Genomic DNA, 16,538 nt, shown 5'->3' with positions numbered 1-16,538 from the left:
ATATTGCAATGTTAAATCACAAATAAATATTTATCTTAAGTATATTGATTTTATATTTAAATGACAAAAAATGATTATGTCGTTACTAAAACAACCTGATCATAACAGTTTTTATTTCAACTTTAATATAAAATAAATTTCTTTTTTTGTTTCAGATGCATTTTTTTTTAAACTCAAACTTTTAATGAATATTAGCCATAAACACTTTTACATCCATTTATATATGAGAACCCCTCTTTTCTGAAAGTTCCTTGAATGATGAAGCATACCTGCTGTAGATGACTGGGAAGACCTTCTACTGTCTACTGCTCTCATTGGGGATTCTGAAATGAAACAAGAAGTAATTATTTAACTAGAAAAGTAAAAAATATAGTAGTGATCACAAAATACAATAAAAAAAAACAAAAAAACAAAAAACAACATTCAAACTGCATTATATCTATCGTTTGCCTTTGAGATTCAACCACTTTCTGGTCCTTCCATCCAAATCTTGTACCCCCTCCATTTCAGATTAAGTAACTATTCTATAAATGTATTAATATCACCATAGGCATCTGGTTCCAAATTTACAAAGTGATCTACTCATTTTTAAAAAAATTGAACTTAGATTAGAAAAAAACAGATATGGTACTCGTAGTCACTTCTTATTAAATAAAAATGGAACATCGATGTAATTTTACTACTAAATCAATTCAGGCCTCTCGTCTAAAGTTCAACATTATGTTTTTTTGTATTGCCATTCCAATTACTTTTTTTTTAATGCTTGGCTTAAATCATCAGAACTTAATAAGTAACATTCGGGTATGATAGAAAACAAGATGTAGTGGTTGAACAAAATACATGTATCACCAGCAAGCCGTTCCCCCATAAAACTGATATTGCACCCTATTAGTGAATATCAAGCTTTTACCAATCAAGCAACTCAAATTAAGGTATGCATCAGTGAAAATGGGGCAGTGTAGTGTTTGTTGTCTGAAATACAATGTTTATCAATTTCTTCAATGGGGAGATAAGTCATGAGAAAACTTCTTTTTTAGGCATGGTAACTTTAACTAGTAGTTATATTATAATACCAAAACCACTTACCAACTGAAATAAATTCTTGCACTTGTATGTATTTGTGTGGTATATAACATTAAATTTGTTATTGGAATATTCAAGTTAAACCATTGGATCACCATATTGTTGAAAATGATCATAACTGATACAAATTTGTTCCACTCTCATCACGCTGGATATCCTAACATAACAAACCAGAGCAACACAACCATTCAGAGCTGTATTGGAAGGCATATTAAATGCCCCAATATAGAAGTTATGCTTATCTGGACACAATAGGCCATGGAATTTGATATGCCCATGGTCCGTTGTCTCTATTGACTCTATAGTGCCACATTCATAGTGTCTTCCTATACAGCTCTGTATTTGTTGTGTCACTCCGGTTTGTTGCGTTCGGATACCAGGCGTGTTCATGCAAACATAATCTATAAAAAGCTTGTGATGAATATATATTGTGTAAAAAGCCATGTGTTCATTTCTCTCCCAGCGACAACCTAGTGATCTCCCCTACCTGTTTCCTACGCTTGTCTGACCCTGTTACGATATGACATAATTTCTATTTATATACATTACACCACAAATCAAATGAAATCATACACATCATTACAACCACAGGATACACTCGGACCCTGTTCAATATGACATAATTTCTACTTATATACATTTTTACAACAAGTCAAATGATCATATACATCATTTCAACTACAAGATACTCTCGACTAATTTCAGCTTTGAGAAATCCTAAACATTAATGCTTAATAAAATTCAAGCAAACAACGACTAGAAGAATTCCCATCATCAGTTCAACATAAATATATTTTACCCATGTATCAGAAGGCAGCATGCACAGAATCCCATAGAAGAACAATGTACTAACTGATCCAGTAATACTGATTAGCTAACATATATGGAACAAAGGGAAATAACTCTAGGAAACATGACTGGTGACACACTCATGAAAACTACAACACCCCTATGATATTATAATCACACAAGGATCACAAATTTGAATTGACCTCGAAGTTTTCAGATACAAGATAATTTTCAGTATAGACAAAAAACATCTTTTTTAAAACAAATGTATCTAAATAGAAATATAGTTCATAACCCAAACATTTATTGATTTTTCCATTAACAGCAATTTTTAAAATAATATAGACTAATGACAGAAAAACTGTTATTACTGGCTACTACAAAACCAATGGTAACATGAAACAAAGGGAAATAACTCTAGTTAACAAGACTAGAGGCACTCACAAAAACTACAGCCAACTACGAAGCTATAATCACACAAGACGATAAAAAAACCACAAATTTAACAAAGTATCAAAGGTTTGAAAATGAATCTAAAATTTTTTTTCTTTAAAACCCATTCTCCAGCATTTTTTAAAGAAAATGTCTACAACAAAATATTGAAACCACACACACTTACTGGGTCTCACTTTTCATTTTTTCCCTTCTATTTATTGCAAACTACCTAAAGCTACAATTACTAAATCAACACTCTACAAAAAGCATGGTACAAATTTACACATGCAGCATTCCGACTCACACAAATAAGAATATGATGAAAACGAAGTTCCAGCACGAACGTCCCCAAGACTACTATATTTCTCTCGTTTGACTCTGCGTAAATACTGCCTTCGGGAGTGTATCATAACATATGATTGTTCCGAGGATGGAATCGTAGGTAGACTAATATTAGTCAGACCAGTATCTAGCATAATAATGATAAGATGTTATCCTTAGAATCTTTGATGAAAACTTTTTAACAGTTGCAAATTTTTTAAAGTAATTAGGCTGAGCACCATTTAATGTATTAAAATCCTAAGTAGTATACCTTAACATTATCGACTAGTCAAAGGGAAAAATAAACTCAGAAATTTTATAGCATAGGGCTTAGAACTGTTTGGTATTAAATATCAAAACTAGATATATAATTCTCTGGAAATATCCATTATTAAAAAGGAAATTTTGCTAAGGGAATTTAAAGCAAAAGGCTAGGAATTATATGTTCAAAACCAAGGTGAAGAAAATAAAAATCTGAAATTTGTTCGTTTAGTCATATCTGGCAATAGAGTAAAATTGCAGAGCAGTAGGTTCTTGCATAAACTTAGGAATTGTCAATGTTAGCACAAACAAAAGCTCTGTACAGATGTTAACAACTAAATTTCCATTAAGGCTGAATTTTGTATCCTGGCAAAGTTGTACTGATAGAGTTAGCTCCCATACCTTGTCTTCCATTTTGAATTGGTGGTCTCCCCCTTGGTGACATGTATCCTTCATCTACATAACCATTCTGTATATGATCTGGAGGTCTAAAATAAAAAGAAAAGCATGTCTTATGTCCTGCCACTAATTTTTAAGAGATTCAATTTTAATCAAATTTTAGAACAAAAATGCTCCATATTTTTTGTATTTACTTACACTTACAAAATATATTTAAATTCATGAACCCAAATGACAGCCATTTTATCATTTATTAAAAAAGAAACAAAACTTACAGTTGAGCAGGTCTCATGAGTGGTTCTGAAAGCCTATGTGGAGGACGTTTTGGTTGACCATGGCTTGGTGGAGGCTTCCCTCGACCTGTGTTAGGACTAACATAGCCTTGATTTTGCTGGAAAGAAATGGAGCATGTATTCAACAACTGAAGTAAAAAAATTAAGCATTTAATCTCCCTTGATTATATAACAGTATATAGCAACAACTGTAGTCAGTATTTGGTTAAAAAAAAGCATTACCTCATTTAATTTTTTATACATTTTATAATTTTAAACTAGAATCAACCTGTTCGTACTTCAATGAATTTTATTGATTATCTACTTTCTCTATTTCAGTCATAATTGTCTTCTAAAATAAAAAACCTAATTATTTTCAACTCATAGCAAGTGCTGAGGAATTCACCTCCTGACATATGAAACTAAGAAAATATAAAATGGCCTAAAACCTCAAATTTAAAATTAGATCTAAATAAAGAGCTTTCATTTGTTGAATTAGGCCATTTTCTCCTTCATCTTAAAAAGAAAGAAACCAAAAGGAAAACAAAGTTTCCACATCACTAAAACACAATGATTCAATTTCTAGAATTGAGTTATCTCCCTGGACTAACTCAATGATACTTACATATGAATGTTTGGGAGGAATGTAGTAACCAGGTTTAGCCCCCTTTACATAACTGATACTTACAGGAAGACGTTGAGGAGGAGGGGCATATCCTGGGTTACCACTGCCCTGTGGTGATCTGTACTGTACTCCTGGCTCACTGCCATTATGTCGAACTTTGTCCAGAGTTCTAAAACAAAACCATGAAATATTGTAAAAGCACAATTTAAAAAAAAATTAGACTAAAAATGTAAACTTTAATTAAAAGAAAGCAATAAAAGCATTGTTTTAACTTGGTACTGATAAATATCAGTTTATAAAAATACACACATGTATAAAAAGGGTGCACCAACATATTCAATATCAGGGATTATCAATAAAGCGCAAAAGATCCACACATATGAAGGTAAAGTGACAAGACCTTGAAGAAACTGAAATAACTCCTGGTTAACTTCTGTTTTGCAAAATCAAAGGTACAATAATTTTTTTTATCTTACTTTTGCATGTCATCAAATTTCTTTGAGAGTCTCTCATTTTGTTTAGATAGAGACTGTTGGTCTCTGTGCATTTGATCTTTGTTGCGATGTAACTCTGAATTCTCATTCCTGAAAAATAAAAACAACACATAACTTGACTAATTTGCAGCCAAGAATTCAAGAACCTGCATGATGGATACTTAAATAAGACATGATTTAAAAAGGTGCTACTGTAAGCATACTTTTAAGCCACAATTATGTGAAAAGTGGTTAAAGTTAATAATGAAAAAACAAACTACCAGAGCTATTTCATTTATTGAGTACATGTACAGCAAAGAACCCATCTATGACGGTAGAATTTTGTCAGATGAGATAAGTACTTCAGTTTGTACTAGAAACCGATACAGAGTTCATTAGATGTTGTATTTAGATAGATTTCTGGTTCATTCTGGGCTCAGTTCATTCTGGCCTCAGTTTATTCTGGGCTCTGTTTATTCATGACAGTTCCTATGCATTCTTAACTTGTTTAAACCAAATAACTGTACAAAGAGAATAAAACATTCCAGCTTAAATGCTTTCATTCAGTCAGGTTTCACTATATACATTTATTGAAAATTGTTATATTCATTCACTAGACTCATTGTATGTTGAGACTCATTCTATGTTTACCTTAATGCTTCATTTTCTATCATATATTCTTGTAACATGGCATATAGATCACGGTCTCCGGGACTGGCTGTAAACAGAAAAAATAACCAAATGAACGAAGGGTAATAGTGAAATATGGAGATTATCATACACTCCTTGAGATGTTTAGGTTTCCGGCACACATGATACCCAAACGCACGATAAATGAACATTCCTAGCGTGCATTTAAACGCATGATAGACGAACGATGAAAAATAGTAATATCGATAAATAATGACGACAGAAAAAAGGGAAAATAAAATTATATAAATTAATAATAGCAAAAAATATAAAATAACAGTTGAATCAAGGAAATAATCAAAGTACAAAAATAAACAAACGCTTGTATCTTGGGTATAAACGAATGCAAAATGATGTGTAAATGCACCATAAAGGATGCACAAACGCTAAAATATTAATGTTTCAAGGAATGTATCAACACAGAAAGGCAGAAAGAAAAGAGATTTTGCCAACTCAATGCAATTTAGTCCAGGAAACATTTAAAGAAAGGTTTTCTAAAACAAATTATGGGCTTTAAGCAGGTAAAATTTAAGACTCAAGGTCATTAACACATGTGAGAATAATATACCTGTTTGCTCTGGAGTGTTTGTGACTTAGAGGCAATTGATGATAACCTTATATTTGTGAGAAAACAGTGATAACCTATTGATTTGATTTGAAGGAAAATAGTGTTTAATAAAAATTTAGTTCAAAAATACAAAAAAAGGGGGAAATGTTAGAATGATTAAAAATGACATATACCAGAAGGGTTTATTACACTTTAGGAAGAAATTCATGAGGTACAAGACATGAAAAATTATCATTTTATTTAATTACAGTACGGTTAACATTAAGGTTATTGGGGAAAAATCATAAAGGAGGGAAAATATACAAGTTCACATTGTATTCAAAAGAAATACTATTTGATTGCTGCAATTTTTATTAACACAGTAAAAACAGGAAAATGTCATACACTATGTGATGGTTATCGGGATAAGGTTCACTAATACCTGTTTTTGAAGAAACTTTTCTTGGTTTTGTAGGCTTTACCTCTGAAAGATTATTAATAATCCCTCTATCAACACTTGTTTTTTTTTTTTTTTTATTTATATTTTCCTCAATATAACAACCAAACGGTTCACACTGATATGTAACAGACCAATTTCACATTCACCATTTTTTCTTAAATTTACCTGGAAATTAATCTTTTTTTATGGTTCTAAACTAGACAGATTTTAAAAACTTATGAACATTAGCACACTTAAAAGTTAATCAGCTAGGAGATATGTCTCAGAATATAAAAGCCATCTTAATGCTTCACTATCAAATTCTTAGACATATTCTGTTCTCTTTGTTCCCATTGCAATTTCTCAGATCTATTACCTCAGCTGACCTAAATATACAGTGAAACCTGTCTAAACAAAACCCTGAATAATCCAAATACCTGCCTAAACCAGACAAATTTTGAAGTCCCATTATGTCAGTTAAAATGTATTTTGAACCTGGACAAATCGTACACCTGTCCAAACCAACCAAATTCTGCAGTCCGAAAGGGGTTCAGTTTAGAGAGGTTTAAGTGTAAATGAACCTTTCCAGAAAGGAAGTAAATGTTGAGTTGGTCTTTTATATAACAGTACAGCGATAATGTACGTTGTAAGTTCTGAAATTATAACATGTTCAATGTTTGTCATTTCTGACTTCAACATGATAATTTTCAAAATTGTCAACATATTCAGAATATGTAATTAACAATGTTAAACCATTACCTTTTGACTGCATATCCTTAACCATTTTCATAAATTTTTCATCATTATTTTTCTGTAAATCTCCTTTCGGTTTAGCTGGAAATTCCAACTGTTCCCGTAAATAGTGATTCTCATTTCTTAATACTTTAAGCTCTCTTTTCAAACTCAAAATCAGTTTTTCTCTTGGATCCTGTAATAGATATTGAATTGATATACATATATTTATTTAAGGAAAGTTTTGAATTTTTGACCAGGTTATGCAAAATTACCAACTTAGGGGTAGTTATGCGTCAAGTACTGCTTAGCGTTTATAAACAAGCATAAAATGCCCAATAGTTGGTCATACAAGCATAACTTGGTTTAAAAATAAAAACACTTCTTCTTATTAATTACTGATAGATTTAAGTCAAAATTAAGATTTGTCCCTTCATCAAAGCCTTATATAGTTTGGAATTATTTGGGGTTTCTCTCTCTTGACATATACACCATACCTATTCTCTTTATAATGTAATTTGATTTTTGAAAGTATTAATGCAATTTTTTCATCAAGGTGTGTAAGACCTACCATTTTGACAACAGGTTTACTTTTAATTCTCTTGGCTCTGCTGGCGTATCGTAATGTGTTCGTTGTTTCATGCACATGGTAAGCAGATGGAGTCACACATGCAATCTGTAAAAAAAAATGCTAAGAGTTAAGGAATGAAGAACTACTATTCAAATGAAAGCATACATATTTTGTTTTATCTAAATACAATTTATTCATCACTGCTGCTATTTTAAAAGAAATTTTCTTAAAATAGCTAGTCTTGAATTGAATATGCTTACAAAATAAAAGTTATCTCCCTATAACGCAAAATTATGATGTATTCTTTTGATTGTCTTCACACCATTTGAAGACTTGAAGATACAATTGAAACCATTAAGGAACTTAAATATTCTGAAACATGATAAAATGAAAAAAAATATGTGATCTATTCACTTATGAATCACCTACTACATGATTTTTAGATGGAGTGGTACTTCAGAATTCAGGTTCATAGATTACTCAGAATTAGTAAAATTGAACAAAGTCTACCAAAACAGCACAAAATTAACTTACAGGTATAGGAATTTTGGTTGGTGACCTATTTTCCATTTATAACAAGAGATATTGCAGTCATGATAAAAAACAGTTATTTTAAATATCCACTAATGGTCTTCTACGAAGTAAATATTCAATTTCCTTCCATATGTATTATATCAAAAGTAAACATCATTAGAAGAGAAAAAAAGAATCAATTTTGTAGGTTCTTATATACAGAACTTTGAATCAATTAAATAGCTCCAAATTTGAATAGGATCCACAGTTTTTCAGTATTGACTGTTCATTCCTTTACAGAGAAGTGAAGAAAATATTCCAGTCTTAGAGGCACGCAATGTATAAAGGGTTGGAAAACAAAAAGTTTGTTGAGGACAACTCAGTTTCACTATCTACCAAACCTCCTTGGAATTTAATAATATTGATCACATATGCAAAATTCTTTCTCGTGTTACATGATGTCCAATCCAAAAGGATTTTTAAAGTTAGAAGTAAATAATGTCAGCTAGACACAAGGTTTTTTCCAAATTAAAACAAAGTTGACTTTGAAAAGACAGATATTCTACTGATTTTCAGAATATATGTGCTTCAAGACCAAAATGTCATGTTTTAAAATAATATTTGAATTCACATCTCCATAACACCAATGTAGCCTTCAGATATGAAAATTAACTTCAGTTTCAACTCAGTGGCAGAAAAATAAGTTATGATTGATGCATGCATAATTCATATGGATAATACAACAAATTCTTTTTTTAAACTAATTTCCTGTCAAAGTTACACACCTAGATTAGTGTCATGCAAGTTCTAAGAACTTGAAACATTTTTAACTGGATAAACTTTTTTTTTCATGTGGTACAAATGACAGGCAAACAAATGAAAAGGGATTTAAAGTCATTTAAAATATGGGATAATTGTAAGCATGCAATATTTCTTATCTTCTTTGATGTCAATTTGCCTGTATCAGACTCATTACAAGATAAAACATATCTAAAGGGAGACAATCTTACACAACAAAAAAAATACTTTTAAAGGGAGATAATTTAGTTGTACTACAAATAAAAATTCATAGATTAACTGTGGAATATGTAATGGATTCATGACTTAACTTCTTTCAAGTCCCCATTAATATGTTAGTTTTTGTTTAAAAGAGTTTTACTAAAAGTTTAAATAATGTTTTAGATGAAAAGAAAATATTTTTGTCTACGCTTTTTCTTCCAGTATTATCATAGGGTCTTTTTTTTTCATCAACTGATAAATCTAACCAAACTTGCCAAAGAATATTCTTATATTTAATTTCTGCCTGATCTTTAGATAGACAAGTTCCTTAAGAGCAAAATAATGTTCTCTAACATGTGATTGATTTTCTAAAATGTCAAATCTTTCAAATGATCAATTATGAATTGAGCAACTTAAGTATTTAACAACAATATGGAGTTTGTATGCTAGCGGGTGAACCAGAAATAAAATAATGAACTAGTCTGCAGCAGGCTTGTTTTTTAGTTAAAAACTCGTTCAATTTTTATTCATGACAGTCTTACTAAGAGGAAACCATGATCTTAAAGTGCACAAGGCCATGAGCTAATATATTTTTTGAGTCATAACCTTTAAACTGAATCATTAAATCATCAAAATGTTTCTCCTAGTGTATCAGGTTGTTAAACTGGTGGCTTTGTTCAAAAATGGTTTTTAAAAATTGATTGATTGATTGAATAATATTTAACATTGATTGACAGATATTTTATGCCCTTAACAATGAGAAAATTAAATTCAGACTATTGAACAGATTTTGTTTTCCACTGAACCAACACAGGAAACACAAATCCACTTCACATATGCCTTTAAAAACAAATACAAATTGCCTTTTTAGCATGGCCTTACGTGTAAAAATATATGATTTACATGTATCGGTACCTTACTAAGACAAAGAAGCAACTATTTTAAAAAGCAATCCAGGAAGCGACCAGTTAAACATGTTAGATTAAAATATCAATCAAAAATTTTGTGAGAACCTTTTTAAAATGTTGGTACATGTATGACTCTTGAGTGAAAAATAACAAAGAAAAGCCTAATTTCTTAAAAACAATTAACTCTAATCAATAAAAACAAAAGATCTAAATCAAAGAATAAAAAAAGTAAACATTCAACATTTAAATCATTAATGCCAAATGGAAACTGAGTTTGTTTTGCAGAAAGTTATTTTCCCAACTTTGTCGTAGCAACAAGTCTTTAAAATTTAAACCATGAGACAACGAGATCAATAAACAATAATTTAAAGAGTTAACTGTTGTCATCTGACGATGTTTCTTTTCTAGCCCACTAATTCTTTAGATGGCTTATTGAGAAAAACAAATGCTTCACTGCATTTTGCTTGGAAACTGTAGTACACTATCAGTATCTTCATCACCATATATGGATAAACAGAAATAATTAATGCAAAAACATATTGCTCGACCTGGCTTGATCAGAACGGTACACAATTGAGACAATAATTCAGTATTAATATTGACATATACAGCTGCAGTATACAAAAAGAGAAGTTGAGAGATTTAAAAAGGGGGATTTATAGCCATGGTTAAACTGCTAATCAAAAACATAAAAAAACTTGCAGCTACTTGTCTAAATTTTTGGTAGAGTTCTGTTCATCCTTAACAAGTTGGTGAATAAAAACCTTCAACATTTCAACAACAACGTTTGACAATATGGATGTCAGACAGTCACTAGAGTTAGGTGCTGAGGACAAAATCCTGATATTCTTTGTTGAAAATCTGTGAAATCCCTGACCAAAACATGTTCTTGGCTTCTAGATATAGTAGGCTTGGTACGAACCACTAATATTGTCAGAAACTGTAATTTACTGGGTAAGTACTACACTCGGCAACCACATCTTAAACATATTGTTATTTTGTGGTTCTTAATCTTTTTCAACAAGCAACTGATCAGGCTAATTTAAGGTCTGTAGGGATTTGCCCTACCAACACAGGTCAATTTCACGTTTGCTGCCAGGATTTGTCCAACAGTACCTGGCCCGAATTCTGAATTTAAGATTTATTTATCCAGTAATTGGCAACAATTCTACAGCCAATTTGAGAGGATGTGTACCTACCATCAAAGTTACACCATTTCCACCTAAACTGTCAGCTAATAACTTGGTCAATTTACTGTCTCTGTATGGTATATGTCCTTGTCTTTTCTTAGGATCTCCTAATGATGATATACAATTACCTGCAAATAGACATCAATATGATAATGCGAAATTAAACATGGTTGACTGATTATGGCTTGACATCCTTTGGCAGATATTTCTGATTTCTATGACTATACATCATAATTTGAAATTTAGAGGTTAAAAATTGCATTAGACTTAAAAAGACTAATGACAATTGGATACACCATAGCTGAAAGCAACCCATCAAAGTTGTAAAGTACTTAAGAGGATGTTAAAAATCGCCAATAAAATTTTAAATACATGCATTTTTGAAAATGCTAAAAAAAATATAAACTTCTTTCCTAACACCTGATATGTTACAGTGCACATTGTAAGTAGTTTTAAGTATCCCACTACATGTACTAGTACACATTCCGACTTGTCCTAGTAGTAATTCTAATTCTTGTTAAAATCCCAGGCACGATTCAAAGGATTGGCGTACCGGACATACACCCCCCACCCCCCACCCCCCCCCAACTAAATCACTAAGAAAATAATTTTCACCACAACTTTCACCCCATAATATTTTTTGCCTTGCCTTGCATGGCATTTAATTCTATTTACGCACCCCCCTAAACTCAAATCCTGGATCCACCCCTGAATCTAGTACCAACTAGAACTCCTATACAGAATAAAACTTACATTGTACACCATGAATGAATAATATATCTTCCTTGAATTAACAATCTTACACTGAAGTAGAGTTTCCCACAAAATATAGAAATACACACCTGTTAATTCTTACTACAGTGTAATCTAATGTATAGCATGATGTGAATTGTATGCAAAATGAAGTGAAGTATTGTATGATTTCTTTCTCGTTCACGTTTATCCTCAATGAAACATGATCTGTTTACTCTGTACAAGTTATTCCAATGACACTTATATGATTTTTGAAAATAGATCATAAAACCAGATTTAACCCAAAATTTATAGGCAATAAAAAAATGGACAAACAAAATGCAGGACAGCTTGATACAGGTGCAAGATGTAAGTCATTATAATGATAGAAATTTTATACTTAATCCACATGTCACTGCATTGTATACAGGGATTTATATTAGAATAATAATTTTTATTTTATGAATTCCCCATCCTAGCCAACCTAATGTTTTTGTGACTTTTCAATGCCCAAAACTAAGTTTATTTGCAGGCAACAACAGAATTACCATGAGTTAAAGAGGATTAAATATGGATAAGCAGGCAATACCTATGCTACATATTTCTACATTCTTTAATTTTTTAAGGCAATCTGTGATTTTAAACTTTCAAAGGTGGCACAGTGGATAAAGCTTCACCAAAGAAAAAATGATATTTGACAAGTCGAACCAAGGTGCTGTCTGTACAAATACAGGTCCCAACCATTCTTGAACTTGACATTATAAACTTTAGCAGAAAATGAAGTCATTCTGTGACATAAATCATGTTCCTGGAAGTTCCAATTTGGTAAAATGGTTAAAATAAAGGACACAGGTCAGTAGTAGAAAATTTCACCTAAAATCTTGACCCTTTTTTTTGTACGTTCCTAAACAGTAAAAGCATAAAATCATTGGCAAATTTGACAATCCTTCACACATAGACTTAACCTAATTCAATATTGACCTTTGACTTATTAGTATAAATAGATCTACTTTGTTTAATATTAAACAATCAAACATGACATATGTTTGTCTTGTGGTTCATAAGGACTTCTTCAGCTGAGGTAAATCCTTCTGTTGTATACCAATAGGATTAAATCTAATTATCAAAGTCTATATACTTATAGATTTATTCCTAAACCAACTTTATACCATGTGACCTTACTAAAATTTGGACAACTACATTGCAAAAAAAAGCAAAAACGCATAAATTTTTCATGAAAACTGGTATTTTCATATTTAAAACAGCTTAAATATTAGCCATATATTTCCAATAACCTTTAGCCTAAATAATATAAAAAACAAAAACATTTTAACAGGAAAGATGAACATGTGCCAATGATCATGAGTACTTTAAAAGTACATGCCAAGTTTCACTGAACTCAACAGTGCATCTTTACTAATTCCGGTAAGATCTCCTTGGTAAGCATTTGAAAATCCAACTATAAATATCGTCAAACACTTGACTGATCTCTCAGGATTAAACAAGAATAAGTTTCTACACAACAAAATCAAGTGAAATAGGCCAACTAAAATTTATTTCTTGTTTCTAAGGCCATATTTTCATACTGTCTTACATCTCTGTAAATGATACCTCATTATATATTTTCATTGCATTAAAAATAAACTAGAAACAGAAAAAGCACCTTCATATTTGTATGAGCTGTGACAGATATAACACTGATCACCCCTTTTGTGCACTAAAAAAGTTAAACAACAAAATGTTTCCTCAGCCTGAGAATCACAAAATTAACTTTGAATGGCCTTAAATGCTAACTTGGGTGGATTTTTTTTTTTAAGCAAGAGATTTACTGGTGATTATCAGAGAGAATCTCCAGACTTGGACTGACGTAAATACACAGTTGGAAAGGCAATATTTAAGCCTAATGATTTACCAATGGAAAGGGTCTATTCAAATAATTGAAGAAATGTCAAGGGAACAGTTAAATTTTTGAACAGTAAGTGGGACATAACAGGGATAGTGGTCAGTTAGGGCATGCCATTGAGTGTCTGTCCTAATTCATTTTTAATGCTAGCTAGAATTATTGACTTTATGTAAAAAAAAGAAGAGTTCAAAGCACAAAACAAAGCCATCGGCATTAAAATGACAAAAAAAAATGAAAAAAAATATCACTCATTACCTACAAAATAAACCAGACACTCCAAAACAAAAAAAAATATAGCCTTATTGTGTAAGGTTTACTAAATTGGACTGAGGCGCAAATAATATCTTCAAAATGGAAAACCTCGTGCAATTCTACTTTTATTTACCACTTCAATGTAGGTTTCCATTATTGGACTAGACAAAGCCAGGCCTATACATATATTGGATGAGTATTTGCCATATTTGACATTTTCTCCCCTGAATGCATTTGGGATACCTATCATACTTTACAATAAAAAATCTCAAGGCAGGTACATAGGCAAAACCTTACTGGATACAAATAATGGAAATTCCAATTTTTTAATACATACTTTTGGAATGAATTATACAAATAAATGCTTAAAGTAGTTTTATCTTTAAGAAATTGTACAAATGGATCTTACATCAAATCAATTAAGACAGCTGTTAGCCTAAAATATTTAAGACTTCATCGATATAATAATAAATACTGTACCAAGTACTTACAACTTCACAGAATTACCAAATAAAAGCAGCCACTTTAAACAACTTGTAAACAAACTATGAAAAGTTTAGATATTACATGTACATGCACAGTCTGGCCTTTGGATAAAAGAATATTATTCAAACAAGGATATGCAATTGAAATATAGAAGTAAATGGCTAGAAAAGGCAATTTAAAAAAGACATTCAACCATAACCAAAGTCGAACTTAATCTGTAACTCTTCATAATGAGGTTTTATACCGAAAAACAAACTTATTCGGTCAAAGCATTACAAAAAAAAAGTGTGGAAAATGTGGATGGACAGACGGACAGACAAACAGATGTCCATGTCCCTTCGCGACACATCATGGGGGCCAAAAAGACTTTAAAAGTGGCTTTTAGTTTATGTATATTGTTATAACAAATACTGATAAAACACTGATACATAAAAATGCATTAGGGTTTTCCTCTTAAAAACGGCTTTTTGTTCTTTAATGGAAAGTTATAAAGTATCAATATCATATAGATTTTAAGTTTCAACCAAAAATTTACTCCACATGTTGACCGGAAATTCCATTTCACAGGTGTTCTCTCCATATTCAATATAAAAATAAAATCACTTTTAAAAGACTATATCTATAGTTTTGATGTGGAGTACAGGACTAATGTAAAAATGTAAAGAAACACACTAAAATAATAATTGGTTTTATTCTTTAGCTAAATCACAACCCTTCCAACCCTAATATCAGTATAGACCATAAACTTTCATGATTCAGAGAGACCCAACTAAATTTTCTCTCATTTTTTGGCAAATCTTAAAGTTTCATTTGGCAAGCATAGGACAAAATGTGAAGTGAATAGACCTTTTCTACTTTCAAATTTCACAAGTCGTTGCTATTTGGCTTGAACCCAAGTTATACATATATAAGCATGAAATAAATGGTCCCTTTTTCAGCTATATAACCTATAATAACCACCTATATTCTAATTAAATTACTTTGATTACACAAAAAACATACAGTATAACCTCTCGGGACCGTTTTTGGACTGTACAATTGTTTATTGTTGACTGATGTTAAGCTTACCAAGATACATTCCAAATGATATAAAGAGACTGAATTTGGTTAAGACAAGTTTCTGGTTAGGTTAGTTCAGGGTTTGTTTAGACAGATTACATTACATATAAAAAATTTGATTTTAAACAAAATAAAAGCACATTTCAGACTTAAGTATTTGCATGACAACTTACAGTACTATCACAAATTATTATTGCACTTAGTGGTTTGCTTTTGGACTTTCAAGAATACACAACAGATTTTTGGAACTTTAAAGTATCTTAATTTTTTTTTCTGCAAATAAAAAGCTTTCCTTTATGTATATTAACACAATTTTAACATTAAGGTTCAATTTTTGTAGATCAAATCATGCATGCTAAAGCTTATGACGGACAGAAAGACAGACAGAAAGACTGACTGATATATCAAAATCTTTGAAGACACTTTGAGTAGAGTACAAGCAAAAGAGAAAAATCAAAGGAAAAATTTTATAAAATGTACCTATTTTCATGCTAAAGAAATAGTTCAAATTGATGTTAACAATGTACAGAGGGAATGTGTACACATATAAATAAGCTGGTCAAGGCATGCTCAAACATAAAATTAAAATCCCCAAATACACAAAATTAAAGGACAACGGTAATTTGACGAAATTCATTTAATATTCCTTTATCATACCAAGAAAAAATGTAAACAATAAAATCAATTTGATTAACTTAGGTCCAACTGAGAATTAAGCTCTAATCTTACCTTAAGATTACTTTGTTAAAGTTCAAAACACATCTTGTCGTTAATGTTTTGTCCAGGTGTAAAAAGCAAATTAAAATCCAAAATATCTATTATAGAGAATCCTGTTCCATCAATCCCATTCAAAAATATC

At 31.0% G+C, this 16,538-nt stretch overlaps 1 protein-coding gene across 8 annotated transcripts in view; it reads right to left on the bottom strand.

The window, feature by feature from the left end:
* Positions 1-16,538, bottom strand: part of LOC148607477 (kinesin-like protein KIF12) — a 70,844-nt gene that overhangs the window by 2,153 nt on the left and 52,153 nt on the right. For 6 of the 8 annotated variants that reach the window (XM_088547121.1, XM_088547120.1, XM_088547117.1 and 3 more), the window contains 9 exons: positions 11,257-11,375; positions 7,638-7,742; positions 7,094-7,262; positions 5,310-5,376; positions 4,662-4,769; positions 4,249-4,354; positions 3,564-3,679; positions 3,292-3,377; positions 270-323 (listed from right to left, as the gene is read on the bottom strand). In XM_088547121.1, the coding sequence (XP_088403247.1) occupies positions 270-323; positions 3,292-3,377; positions 3,564-3,679; positions 4,249-4,354; positions 4,662-4,769; positions 5,310-5,376; positions 7,094-7,262; positions 7,638-7,742; positions 11,257-11,375 (930 nt within the window). Of the gene's footprint in view, positions 1-269; positions 324-1,570; positions 1,594-2,611; positions 2,777-3,291; positions 3,378-3,563; positions 3,680-4,248; positions 4,355-4,661; positions 4,770-5,309; positions 5,377-7,093; positions 7,263-7,637; positions 7,743-11,256; positions 11,376-16,538 lie in introns of all 8 variants that reach the window. The other 2 variants (XR_015915554.1, XM_088547116.1) reach the window with 2 other exon arrangements.

The sequence above is a fragment of the Perna viridis genome, chromosome 9, assembly GCF_037379345.1.
Source record: "Perna viridis isolate PV_CMFRI_1.1 ecotype Kerala chromosome 9, ASM3737934v1, whole genome shotgun sequence".
In the NCBI taxonomy this organism is placed as follows: domain Eukaryota; kingdom Metazoa; phylum Mollusca; class Bivalvia; order Mytilida; family Mytilidae; genus Perna; species Perna viridis.
This window is presented reverse-complemented; position numbering and strand designations above follow the sequence as displayed.